Genomic DNA, 12,914 nt, shown 5'->3' with positions numbered 1-12,914 from the left:
AAACCCCACAAAACCAAACATTTTTAAAAGGTACTTCTACACAATACAGCTATTTGAAGAGGCTAACTCAGAAAGAACGGTACATCAACCTCAGGATCTCTGCAAAACACTGTCTACGGTATAAATGCTCTCTCAACAAGTTTCAAACATTAGCATCTTATTGCTGATCTTACCTGAAGTAATGCAATAAAAAGAAAAAATGCATTAGCAGCTCTTCTGAACTGGGAATAAAGGAACCTTGGCAGGAATGTGATTATGTTGTACTTTGCAGTGCTGAGAGAAAGAGACAAAAAAATGTGCTATTATTATGGTACAAAAATTCTTTAAATTTATTTCTTCCCTCTCAGTTACACAAGCTTTCAAATAAAATGGAATCTTTTGTGATTTCTGTGCTAGCAAATAGATTTGTTTTGGCTAAAAGAGAAACTGCAAGACTTCTACAAACACAGTCCTGCAGGCTTCCATGAACTGGCTAACCCAGGGAAGTGTCTGCCACCCACACAATCTGTGGTGAGTTTCCACGTAGAGGTAAGAATTTCCCTTGTCACCTCTGTGGGAAGCAGTCAAGCCCTGCTGCAACTCAGTTATAGGCAATAAGGAGGGGAAAAAAAAAATAAAGAGAAGGCAGCAGTCAGGCATTTGCACCATACTGAGGGACCAGGTAAGGCAGGCACCAAGGCCTGCAGCTCTTGGCATACGCTGGGCAGGTAACTGCACAATGGCTCCAGTTCAGAGAAGATTCTTGGGGAAAGAGGTATGATGAGTATAATGAAGAGGGTACTAAATCAGGACTGAGGAGCTGTGGAGCTTCTGCACTGATTGTGAGTTTGCACAATTCAATGCAAAAACACCTAACAGGATCAAATGAATTGAACTGGTGCATTTAAGAAATAATTAAAATCATTAAAATCTATTAAAAGACAAAACTCTATACCCTTCACTAAACAGACAAGTTCACTTTTATTTTAAACTAATAAATATTGTATATTTAGTGTAGTTTTGCTAGGCTGGAAGAATACATCTTATCCCAGTGTAACAATCTCTGCTAAGCCATCATCACAAAGTGTTTGAGCTCCCAGCTCCTCATCAGCCTTATATTTCCTTAAGAATAGACTGCTACTATCTAAGGTCCTAAAACAATAACAGTGAAAATAATCATACAAAAAACTTAGAAGCAAAAGACTTGAAATAATATTTCAACCCCTTTTAAAGTCAGTAATATTTACTTTGACTTTGCATAAAAGTCAATTTAAAGGGGGAATGAATATATCCTGTGATAAAGTTCAACACTGTCAAGAAACAAAGCAAAAGACAGAAAAGACAAGTTGCGTACACAAACAAAAAGCATTATGAAGTTTCTCAAGCCCATGGAAAAATCCCACCACACTATTCTCAATGTCTATAAAATGTCTGCATATTATCAAAGGTACCTTCAGAAAGCACACCTACCTGGGACAGGGATATCTTTGACATTCCTTTACTTTGAATTTTAACAACAGAACTGAGGATGTTATCAGATCTAAACATACATTACTTATGAGTATTCTGTGTGTTACTTAAAATTCAACAAAAAAAACAAAAGCCACAACATAAACCATCAGCAGTCCTAAAGCCTGAACCTGAAATTCAAAATTCACAAGCAAGTACAGCATCTTTGTAGCTGGCTGACTGAAAAAGACAAGAGTTTCCAAAGCACAAACAATGCCATGCATTGGCATCAAGCTACCAGAAACACATTCAAAGGTGAACTGAACTTCAACTGAATTGAAAGTCGAAAAACAAATCCATACCCGAGAGACACACCGATGGTGCAGCTGTAAAGCATACATACCCTCCCCTCTCCACCCTGTTCTTAAAAATTGGGAGGGTCAGGTCTGTAATTGAAACAGCTCTGCTGCTCTTCTCATGTCACTTCATTCCCCCTCCAGAGTCTGAGACTGTAACTAGTGGTCAGAGGAAATGGCAAAAGTGTAATAAATAGAATATTTTCTTTATTTTTGCTATGCACCATGCAATGTTCTGAAATTAAATATGTATTTTTAGTCAATACCTGACATGATTATTGCAGAATTTGGTTAACTGGGGCTGGTTGATGAATATAGTTCTCAGTTCCTCTTGATCAGCTAAAGAAGTTTTCTCTGAAACATCATCTGTCTTCTCATAGCCTGTAAAAACACAACATGATTTTCCATATAAATAGATTTATATACACACATACACAAGATTCAAGGCACTTAATGACACAAAAATACATCCACTGTGAATGTGAACTCAATGCATTTTAATTTCTCTCAAGTAATGATAATTTAAAAACAAAAACAATTATATAGTCAAGACACTTTGTAAAGCTATGATAATGAATAACTGTAAAATCTACTGAATTCATGAGTACACTTAAGTAGCTTGTGCTGCTTCATGGCAATATGAAATGAACTATTGTCTATTGAGGCATTTGAATTCAGAAGCGAGTACAGAAAAAAAAGGGGGAGGGGCAGGCGAGAAAAAACTCCCAAAGCCAAAAGAAGGTCATTCTCATTCATCTATCCCAGTTCAGCGATCTGGAATTAAAAATTCACAAAACTGCAGAAATTACTTCCAGTACTGAGTTAAATGAATATTTAAAAAGGAAGACATAAAGAGAAATACATTAACAGTAACATAAAAAAGGCAAGAAGTTCAAGAGTTGAAGGCGATACCAGTAATACTAGTAATTCTGGGCAACATGTAATGAAAAATATATTTATCTGATAAATAAGCATTACAAACTCAGAAGATCTTTATATTGTACACAGATCATTCAACAGTTTTGAGCTTTGCATGTAAAATTTAACATTAGTCACCACTGAATTTAAAGGAAAGTCAAATATTTAAAGGGGCATTTATTATAACCTTTATACAATTAATTTCATACTACTTAATCTATTTTCCTGCGCCACATCTGCTCAATATATACATAACACACTTTCCCCTTTGTGCTTCTTCGAAATAAGTGTTGCACACACACCTGTAGCAGTGTTTGAAAAAGAACACATAAACAGGTAAATTTTTTTTTAATAAAAACTTTGTGAAAATTTAACCATTGATCTCAATAGTACTCTATTCTCTAATTCTCAAAAACAGTTCACCAAGAGAATGTTTGAACAATGAAATTAAATACAAAAGCATGTGTCTAGTACAGCTCTTAAAGTAAAATGATTAATTATATCTATTTGCACAAAACACCTGTTCTGAGAAATATTAATAGAAAAATAATTGTCACACTAAAAACTAAGTAAACACAGAAAACTAACATAAGCTACCCTACAGTGAGATCTATTATATTCTTCCATTCCTCAGGAATGCCCTCCCTGCCTGCCCCAGACCATCATGACCTCTTGGAGGGAGTCCACAGGAGGGCCATGAAGGTGATCAGAGGGCTTGCAGAACCTCTCCTATGAGCACAGGCTGAGAGAGTTGAGGTTCCTCAGCCTGGAGAGGAGAAGGCTCTGGGTAGACCTTATTGTGGCCTTCCAGTACCTAACCGGGGCTTATAAGAAAGATGTGGACAAACTTTTTAGCAGGGTCTGCTGCAATAGGACAAGGGGTAATGGTTTTAAGCTGAAATAGGGTGAATTTAGATTAGACACCAGGAAAAAACAATGAGGATGGTGAAGCACTGGCACAGGTTGCCCAGAGAGGTGGTAGATGCCCCATCACTGGAAAGATTCAAAGCCAGGTTGGACGTGGCTCTGAGCAACCTGATCTGGTTGGAGATGTCTCTGCTCCTTGCAGGGGGGTTGGACTAGATAACCTTTAAAGGTCCCTACCAACCCAAACTATTCTATGATTGTATAACCTTGCAAAGATAACAGAGAGTGGCCTAACAGTGAGACCTGCCATCTTCCTCCACATTCATGAATGCATCTGATCAGAGTCCATGGACTTGTGTATTTCCAGTTTGTTTACATGTTCCCTAACTTGGTCTTCCTCCATTAAGGTAAGCCTTTCTTGCTTCAGACTTTCCAACTCGTAACAGGAACCTGTAGTTCCTGAAGGCTGATCTTATCAGTAGAGACTAAAGTGGAGAAGGCACTACTACTGCTGCACCCTCTCTGTGTCCTTGTCTCCAGGTTTCCTGTCACATTCAGCATGCAGGCCCACATTTCCCATAGTCATCTTCTTCCTGCTGTTACATCTGAAGAAGAACAAGAAGAGCTTCTATAAGCCCCTAACCAGATTAAACTCCTGGTGGGCTTTGGTTTTGCTAGTTAACCCCATGCCTCTATACTCCTCTCCAGCTACCTGCCTCCACTTTCACCTCTTCTATGTTCCCTTTTTACACTTGAGATTTTTAAGCGGCTCCTTGCTAATTCATCCAGTCCTACTGCTATCTTCGCTTGATGTCTTGCTCATTGTGATGGACCTATCATGAGCTGGAAGGATGGTATCCATGGAAGTCAAGGCCTGCAAGCATTTGTTGGTCAATGGGATACCACTCCTTTACCTGCTACAAGTTTTCTGCATGACACTAGACAGATTATTCCCAGAGAAGTGACATCACTATATTCTCCCTTTTGTGCATGCGTAACTCGACATGGTGTTATTAGACTTACTGACATTCCCAGCACCTGCCTCCACCAGTCACTGAAAGCTAAGCTTTGTGTATATTCCTCTATAAACTGTGAGGAATCTTGTACCAACCTGCATCATGATTTTAATCTGTAAAAGGGGATACCAATGTATTCTTCTCTCTCAAAACTTTTAACTAATATTTTGCCAACCACTCAGCCATTACATTGATGACCAACGAGCCTCAGCAGTCTGTTCAGGCTGGAGCTTGTAAAGTAAACAGAAGTATGGCATAAATCAATCAATAACAATACTCTGTGTTTGTATAGCTGCTTGTTAACTAAGCACTGTTCATTCTGTATGCCAAATGAGAAAGACACACAGAAAAAAACCTATGTTAGGGTGCAACTGAATACATCAGAGTGTATATGTATGTAAAGGATAATTAAATCTGTATATGAAAACGTAAAGATTATTTCTAGCATGTTCTATAAATCCCTACAAACAGGTTATGCAAAATCCAAGTCATCTTCCAGTTCACTGGCCCCCGACACAGCCTCTTACCTATTATATCCTGAAGATGTATTGCAGATACTACCTTGCAAGGTCAAGTCTCTACACATTCTGCAAAGCCTCAGCAGAAACTTGTAATTTTATGTCATTTGCCATTCAGAACTCACAGATTCCACTACTACACAGGAAATCTCCACTACTACATTCATCCATTGCAACTTCTCTATTTCTTTCCTTTCAGCTCCTCCAATGAAAGACACACATCCAACACACTTCCATTCAAACTCCAGTATGTATCTTGAGAAGACCCTTCAGAGGAAGGGCAGCCAGCCTAACAGACTAGGCCCACCTGAACAAACATCCAAACAAGACCCCTCGACTCAAGGAACCATATGGGTGCACGTGTCAGACTAAGCATGCCCTTTCCTGTTCTTGTCATTACCTGTCCTTGGAGTGACAACTGTCACGCAACTGGCTACGCACAACCTCCAGCACACAACTCCATAAACATAAATCCCTATAACACAATAACTGGATATAGGTACATCTTTAAGAAGACTAGGTTTTCAGTCAAGCCGCAGGTGGCCATCCAATCACATATTTATACCTGACTGAGCCCAAATCCATCACATGGCGAGCGCACCTTATTCTAGGTATAGGACATTTACTTTATAGTTGCTCGATGAAGAAGCAAACATGAAATATGGCTCCTATGAGAGCACTTGGGTGGAAAAGTTGGAAACTATTATGTCAGAAGTACAAATTTAGCCTGACTAAGTTCAGGAAATAAAGAAAGAGTTTGCATATTTGTGGAATGTACTACTCTAATTTTAAAGCATTCATTTAAAAACTCATGCCAGTATAAGCCATGAATATTGACAGTGATAGGGTTAAAGCAAATGTTAGCAGGCATTAAACATTATATATTACCCATTTGTTAAAAAGACTGCCAAACTACAGACATTTATTCTCAGGTATCAGTATTGCAGCATTTATTTGTTCTCCTTTAACTAAAATCACAGCAAAACAGTGCTGAGGAGATTCATAAGCATTCACCATGCAACTTCCTACTACCTTGAATTCACTTTTTTCTATTTTCACTTGAAAAACAATCTTAGGAGTTAAGTTCTGAACCTCAGATGTAGTCCCTTATAACTCTGCAGCTTCAGTAAAACCAGCTTTCCTGCCGTACATGCACTGTATTACCCTGAAAGCTTTAAAGACTACACGTCCCATCACCTCCCTGCCTACACTTCCAAATACATTCACTACACTACACAGACTAGACTGATACACAAAGCTTAGCATCAAGGAGATAAAATTCTTCTCTGTTTATGTGTGTTTGTCTATATGTGTACATATGTACACAAAAATATCTAACAGTTTATCCATTACTGAAGTTATTCTATCATCTGAAGTGGTAAATATGCTTAGTTTAAATGACTAAAATGTTTTCCAAGCAAAAAAAAAAGACACAAAATGCTCTTTGAAATGCTCTACTTTCATCTAAGATTATCAGAGTGTAAAAAAAAATATTTAAATTCAGCATTTGATACAGAGCTTCTATATCTTACCCTCCCACAACGCCATTTCTTTAAATGTCCATATAGCACCCTTTGCAACATCACCATTACATCTTGCTTGCATTACCTACCCAAGAACTTCAGTCACAAGTCAGCACACCTGAATTTCAGCTCCTCTGCAGCTATGCATCTATCCTGGTTAGCTAAGAGATGCCTAATGGCTGGTCAGAAATGGTGCACACTCTTCTTGCCAGGTAGCTGCTGATTTTCAGAACTGCCTGAGGTCAAGGAGAACTCTCTGCTGCATAGCTGCAAGGCAAGCCAAAGCTCAGGCATTGTTCTGGACCCTCAGCGTGCCAAATGTCTTCAGTGACACCATACCACCCTGGCCTGCATGCAGGACAGGCCTACCCTACAACAGTTTGTTTTCTTTTTAAAGTCAATATATTACATTTTGCAAGTGAAATTTCCACATAATTAGTCACATATAGGACCATATATTCATAGGTACTACCTTGAGCGTGAGTGTTTCCCACATGATGAATTCACTAGAATTGCAACAACAACAACAACAACAAAATCTATTGCATTCCCAGAGTTTGTTTGTATTCTGCATCTTCAGAAAAGTATCATAAAGCTTTTCTGATTTCTGCCATGTCTCGCCCACACTCATCTAGCACAAACAGATTAAATCATCAAAAGCTTTATTTAATTATAGTCATTTTTTCAAATACAATCGCAAGGAAATATTCAGTACATACTATTTACATAAGGAGAGTAAAGAACTTGACAACAACTGGTTGGTACTCAAATGGCCCAAAATAATGCTGGGAACTAAAATTAAGAAGGGATATGCTTTTCAACGAGGAAGGATGTTAAATTTATGGTAGTTCAGATATTCATTTGAAATGGCTCTTGATATTCAGAATCACCCTTTCTGATAATGTATTTTGATTATTTTATTATTTGATGTCACTACAGGGCCAAAACTAATAAAAAGTTTGCTTCAATATCAAAGGAATGCAACTATTACTCTAACAAAAAAGTTCATTTCCAAAGTTGTTGCATAAACTAGAATGACTACACATAATATTTGTTCTGCACACTGAAAGTTATTTGCTAGCAGAATACAGAATCTGCAAATTATTGATGGACAAGCACAAAAGACCATAAATTTAATTCAAAGTTATTCAATAAATAACTGAGATTTTGGTTCAGGATTTCCTTCAATCTATTCAAAATTAAGGAACGGAAGTAAATTGTATGCAAGAGTGGGAAAAGGCAGGAAGAAATTGGAAACAGAATTGCTGTAAAATCTGAAAATTCGGAGACTGGGTAGTTACTTCCCAGGGTACAAGCTGTACCTGAAAAAAAAAATCATAGCAAAACGTGTATTTTGCATAGAATACATGTTTTCAGTTTTGCCAGCAAAAATAACATCTTCAACAAGATAGCCCAAATAAATAAATAACCAGTGAAACAAACAAACAAAACCAGCCCCCAAATAACCAACTTAAGCTTTCCCCAACAAGAGAATCCCTTGAAGACCATATTTTCCTTCCAAGAATAAATTTGGAAGAAGCAACCCTGTTCCAACACACAACCACTGTTCTTCCTAAACCAGTTTTGATAATAAAGTTTTTAAATTAGTAAAAGAATAACAATAAATTCTAAAAAGCAAACATTCTCCAAATATTTTCCATATATCCAAATTTTCCTTTAGGTAGGGTAGTTTAACAGTTTCAGCTTTCATTCCTTAAATCAGTCTCATTTTCATTACAAGAAACGGACAAAGGCAAGTACAGATAAACTAAAATCCTTCTGGTGATTTGAGTGAGGGTTTTGTTTCCCTATCTCTCTTTCTGTGGTAGTCTATCTCCGTTAATTATTAAAAGTACTTCTTTATTCTCAAAGTACAGCATTCAAAAGCTTTGAAAGTTGATGCTGTAGCCAAGAACCTCTTCCATGAGTAAGTCTGCTAGCTCATAAGCCTGAAGAACGCAGCACAATTGAAAGAGGCGCCTTCAGTATTATTTGTCGTAATGCTGTGGTAGACCTTCGATCACAGAACAGGCACTGAGAACCTGACCCATCAGTCTGTCCTTCTGAAGATTCAGAGCACAGAAGGGAATAACAATGACCTGCTTAAACCTGCTGGTACCACCGAGATGGCCAAGCCTGTGCTAGAATTACCCCAAGTTTTTTTCCCTAGTTGTTGTGAAGCACTGAGATCTCAACAGAGTCTGCAAAGCAGACTTGGCAGAAGAGAGAAAACAGACACAAGTGACTTTAATGAGTATCACATCTGGTAAAATGCTATATAGTCTTATAGTCCATGAGTAGAAACACCTAAAGATATATTAGGCATTACAAAAACAGATGGTCTGCTGAAGCCAATCTGATGACTACTACAGAATTTCAAAACACCTCTTCATATGAAAGCCATCTGATCTTGCATAAAGTTCAGCTTCACCTAGTTTTTATGCAGGCATCTACCTCCACTAATATGGAAAACTAGTTATCCCTACTGTTGTTGGTAGACAGCACCTCAAATGTCTACCCTTTCTTGATGATCTAATATAGTTTGCCGAACATCAATCCATGGAGGAAAAGCATTAATGCTACAGTCTTCAGGAGAATGCTAATAAGAACCTCCAACCACAATTCCACTCTCCCAGAGTCTCTCAAAAGAATAAAATGCTTTGAATTATGCTATTTCATATTATTTAATAGATGTATATATTAACTGTGCAGCTATATAGAGCTAAAATAACCACAGTTAATTACTGTATTTAATAAAGCTAGATGTAGGCTACCGTACTCGAAGATTCCCTGTGTGTTTTGCAACTGCAGAATACATGACACTGATGCTATTTCCACAGCACCAAGTGTCTGAAGCCCAGGTACAATCCTGAATTAAGGCTACTGGTGATGAAAACACATGCAGTGACTTCCCAAATTCATTTAGGAGGGCCAGACCTTCCATGCCTTGAGCAAGACTTTATTGATACACATACCACTTTAGAACTGCAGCATTTCGTAGGCTTATGGGGAACTGCAGGTGTGCTTCTTTACAACTGGGATAACAAGCACAAAAATCTATTAAAAAAAAAAAAAGGTTATAAGTGTGCCTGGTTCTTCTTCATCAGCCATGAAGAGCCCGGGAACCTGCAGAGGTTTAGAGGAATGCTACGAAAAACAGTAATTCCTTTATAACCAAATCCTTTTCTCTACACAGGTAATGTTGTCTTGCAGGCACTAAAACACCTACAATTTTTACTTTGTAATAACTTATAGACTGTAGTGACAATTCTTCTACGTAACTGTCGACCGATTCTTGGCAATGATACCCGTGTGCATTGTTCTGACAGTTCTGACTTAGTAATACTGTTATTAGAGAAAATAACTGTTGTGCTCAGATGAGATAAACTATCTCTTCATGTCAGAGCATGCTTAGTTCTGAGATGATGTCAAGGCAGTCCAGCCTGATAAGGAAACTCATGATCCATGGAAAAGGTCTCTGAAGCAGAAATTAGTTGCTGCAGTGACAGGAAAGAAAAATGAGGTTTTAACCCCAAAGATACAATACAAAAACTCTAGAATAAGAGAAGTTAATATTAAGCTTGTCTATCAGATCCCTACAAATCTTAGGCTACTCTAAGGAATGCCATAACAGCACTTATGGAAGCTGCTGTTTGTGATTACAGTATTAACAGAGACCTCCAAAGAACACATAGGCACCCTGCCAATTTCAAGAATTTCCTACCCTGTAAGACTTTGGTAGAGGTCTCTGAAGGCAGCCTTAACACAGTGCTCATCTAAGAGTCTCCTGTCGATGGCCAGAGCTAGGGTTTCACAGTTCCTTCATGTCACTGCCAAATGCTAGGGATGAGACTCACATTGCGGAACTCTGGAGTTCTCTTTTTCACAAAATAGTAACATTCACTCACAATGAACTGTTTAGAGATGCCAGCCACACAGTCCAAATGTATGGACTAAGTAGACTTAGCCATTTATCTCAAAAAGAAAAAAGGAAGTAAGTGACTCATTGACATTGGTTTCATTGTGAATGAACTGAGCATAAATAAATTGAACTGAATAGAAACAAAATTAACTAGTAAGTGTTACATTGATCTAAGAAACAGTAAGTTTAAAAATTATTTTTCTTTGAGTAATACTATATATAGTATGAGTCAATAATTCCACTGCTATGATGAAAAAATGTCATGTCATTTTCCAAAAGTTAAGTTTCCCAAAAGAAGTTTCATACCTATTTTCAGTCCTAAAGAAAGTATTTTTCAGAACCTTCTTAAACCCTGTATTCAACTGTTTCACAGTCATCCAGTCTTGCACACTATTCAAATAAGCTATTCTTTTTCCCCTTTGATTGCATCTGCATATCTTAGATAGATACTTATCTTTAGGGAACACCAAATTTGTTCATTTAATAACCATTAAGATTCCTGTTATTAGATAATTTTAAAGAGAGCATCAATTTTCCCAATTTATTTATGCTAAACTTGCAGTGAAAACCAACTGTCTGGAAAAGAATGACTGGCAAAGAACTGAAATTAAGCACTGAAAATCTGGACATTTAACTAGCAGCATTATGCGCACCTACTAATCACTATGGGTATAGCAGCATGGCTGCTGTGGTTGTAAATGCATCTCAAAAGTGTCCCTGGAAGGATGTAACTTCTTTCTTTCTTCTTAGAATGACACATTCTTCTGCTTCTTGGCCAGCTTTCCTAAATAGAGGCAGAGCCAGACCTCCTACAAACCTACTTTCGGGGGGAGGAAGGCATGTAATTTAGGAGAAACAGAAAAGAACACCAAGATAACAGCCTACTTCCCATCTATCTTTCTTCCTGCTGTTCCTAGCACACATACACACACACAAATCCTTTGTTTGGAAGATGGAAGAAAGACACAGAGAGAAAGTTTCTACTACCCTATATTGCCAAACAAAGTAAAAGAAATATATTCAACCTGATGTAATGGTTTAAGTGTGAAAATCTTTGGACAAAGGGCTAAAACCTGCATACCTGCGTCATCACAGTGACATTGCTATCACTACCTACAGCAACTGAAAATCATGAGCTGTTCTAATACACTGCTGCTCTGGTACCAGTGATTTCAAATCTTACTCTTGCATGCAATAAATATTACATTAAGGTAATTTCACTGCAGTGATTGTTTTTACCAGGCAGTTCTCCACACGTTGTTATCTGGATGCTAACCCTCCGTTAGGCAGGGAACATCAGCAGGCTCTGCAGCTTTCAGGCAGCTCCCCTGTTATCAGAAACGTCCACCTCTGACGGTCAGTGTACACACACACGCTACACATGGAAGAGCTACGCCGACTTATTCCTAGGCCGAACACCCCCAGGCCTCATGGCGCGCCGCGCAGCCGGACGCAGCGGGAAAGGAAAACAACCGCTCGCCCTGAAACGCTGCCACCACCGACGGGCAGGTCCCTGCCTGGGTGTTCACCGGTCCTGGCAGACAAGGGAGAGCCAGAAATACGAGACCGCCCGGCGAACGCCACCGCCGCCACCGCTCACGTCCCAGCGCGCCCGGGTCACAGCAAAGCGGCCGCCGCCGCAGCCTGGGCGACGCGGGGGAGGTCTGACCCGCGTTCAGGTGCACAGGCCGGGCCGGGGAAGGGAGAAGGGGCGACGCAGAAACTCCCCTCCGCCACCTCCCCTCCGGGGCCCGGCAGCGGGCATGGCGCGACCGGAGGCCGCGGCGAGATGCGGCGCAGCGGGCGGCACCGCAGCAGCCGGCGCGACACCGGCTGCCGCTACCTCGTCTCCCCGGCGCCCCCTCCCGGCCAGCAGACGCAGACCCCGCCGCAGCTCCGCACCCGTGGGGGAGCGCCGTCCGGGCTCCGCCGTCCCTCCCTGCGGGCGGGGAGAGGTGGGCGCCGGGCGGCACTTACCCTCCGCGCGGGAGCGGATCTCGGACACCGTTTTCTGCACCGCCGGCATCGCCGCCGGGCGGGGGGCGGTGGCGCGGCCGCCTCCGCCCGCGCTCCCTGCACCTGCCGCACGCCGGAGCGCGCTCCGCGCCGCAGCGAGGCCCGGAGCGAGGGCGACCGGTAGCGGCGGGTCCCGGCGGCGGCTCCTCCGGCAGCCTGAGGCAGTAGGCTCCCCACCCGGCTGCGCCTCCCTCTCCTCGCGTCGCCGCTTCTAACTGACAGCCGGGGCGCCGGCGCTCTCCTGCCCCCTCCGGAACCTACCAACTCCGCCTCCCCCCTCCCCTCCACCCGCCTCCTCGTCCAGCCGCCATCTCCCGCCTCAGGCTTGGCGGGCTGCTGCGCCTAACTGG

At 40.8% G+C, this 12,914-nt stretch overlaps 1 protein-coding gene across 4 annotated transcripts in view; it reads right to left on the bottom strand.

The window, feature by feature from the left end:
* The window catches only part of ATP8A1 (ATPase phospholipid transporting 8A1), a 116,829-nt gene extending 104,119 nt beyond the window's left edge, over nt 1-12,710 (bottom strand). For all 4 annotated transcript variants that reach the window (XM_086746571.1, XM_086746572.1, XM_086746570.1 and 1 more), the window contains exons 1-3: nt 12,526-12,710; nt 2,051-2,165; nt 174-273 (exon numbers count right to left, since the gene is read on the bottom strand). In XM_086746571.1, the coding sequence (XP_086602697.1) occupies nt 174-273; nt 2,051-2,165; nt 12,526-12,574 (264 nt within the window). In that variant the 5' untranslated portion in view covers nt 12,575-12,710. The remainder of the gene's footprint in view (nt 1-173; nt 274-2,050; nt 2,166-12,525) is intronic.
* Nucleotides 12,711-12,914: the final 204 nt, after the last annotated feature.

The sequence above is a fragment of the Chlamydotis macqueenii genome, chromosome 4, assembly GCF_036417535.1.
Source record: "Chlamydotis macqueenii isolate bChlMac1 chromosome 4, bChlMac1.mat, whole genome shotgun sequence".
Lineage (NCBI taxonomy): Eukaryota > Metazoa > Chordata > Aves > Otidiformes > Otididae > Chlamydotis > Chlamydotis macqueenii.
Note: the sequence above shows the minus strand (reverse complement) of the source record. Positions and strands in the feature narration are given on the sequence as shown.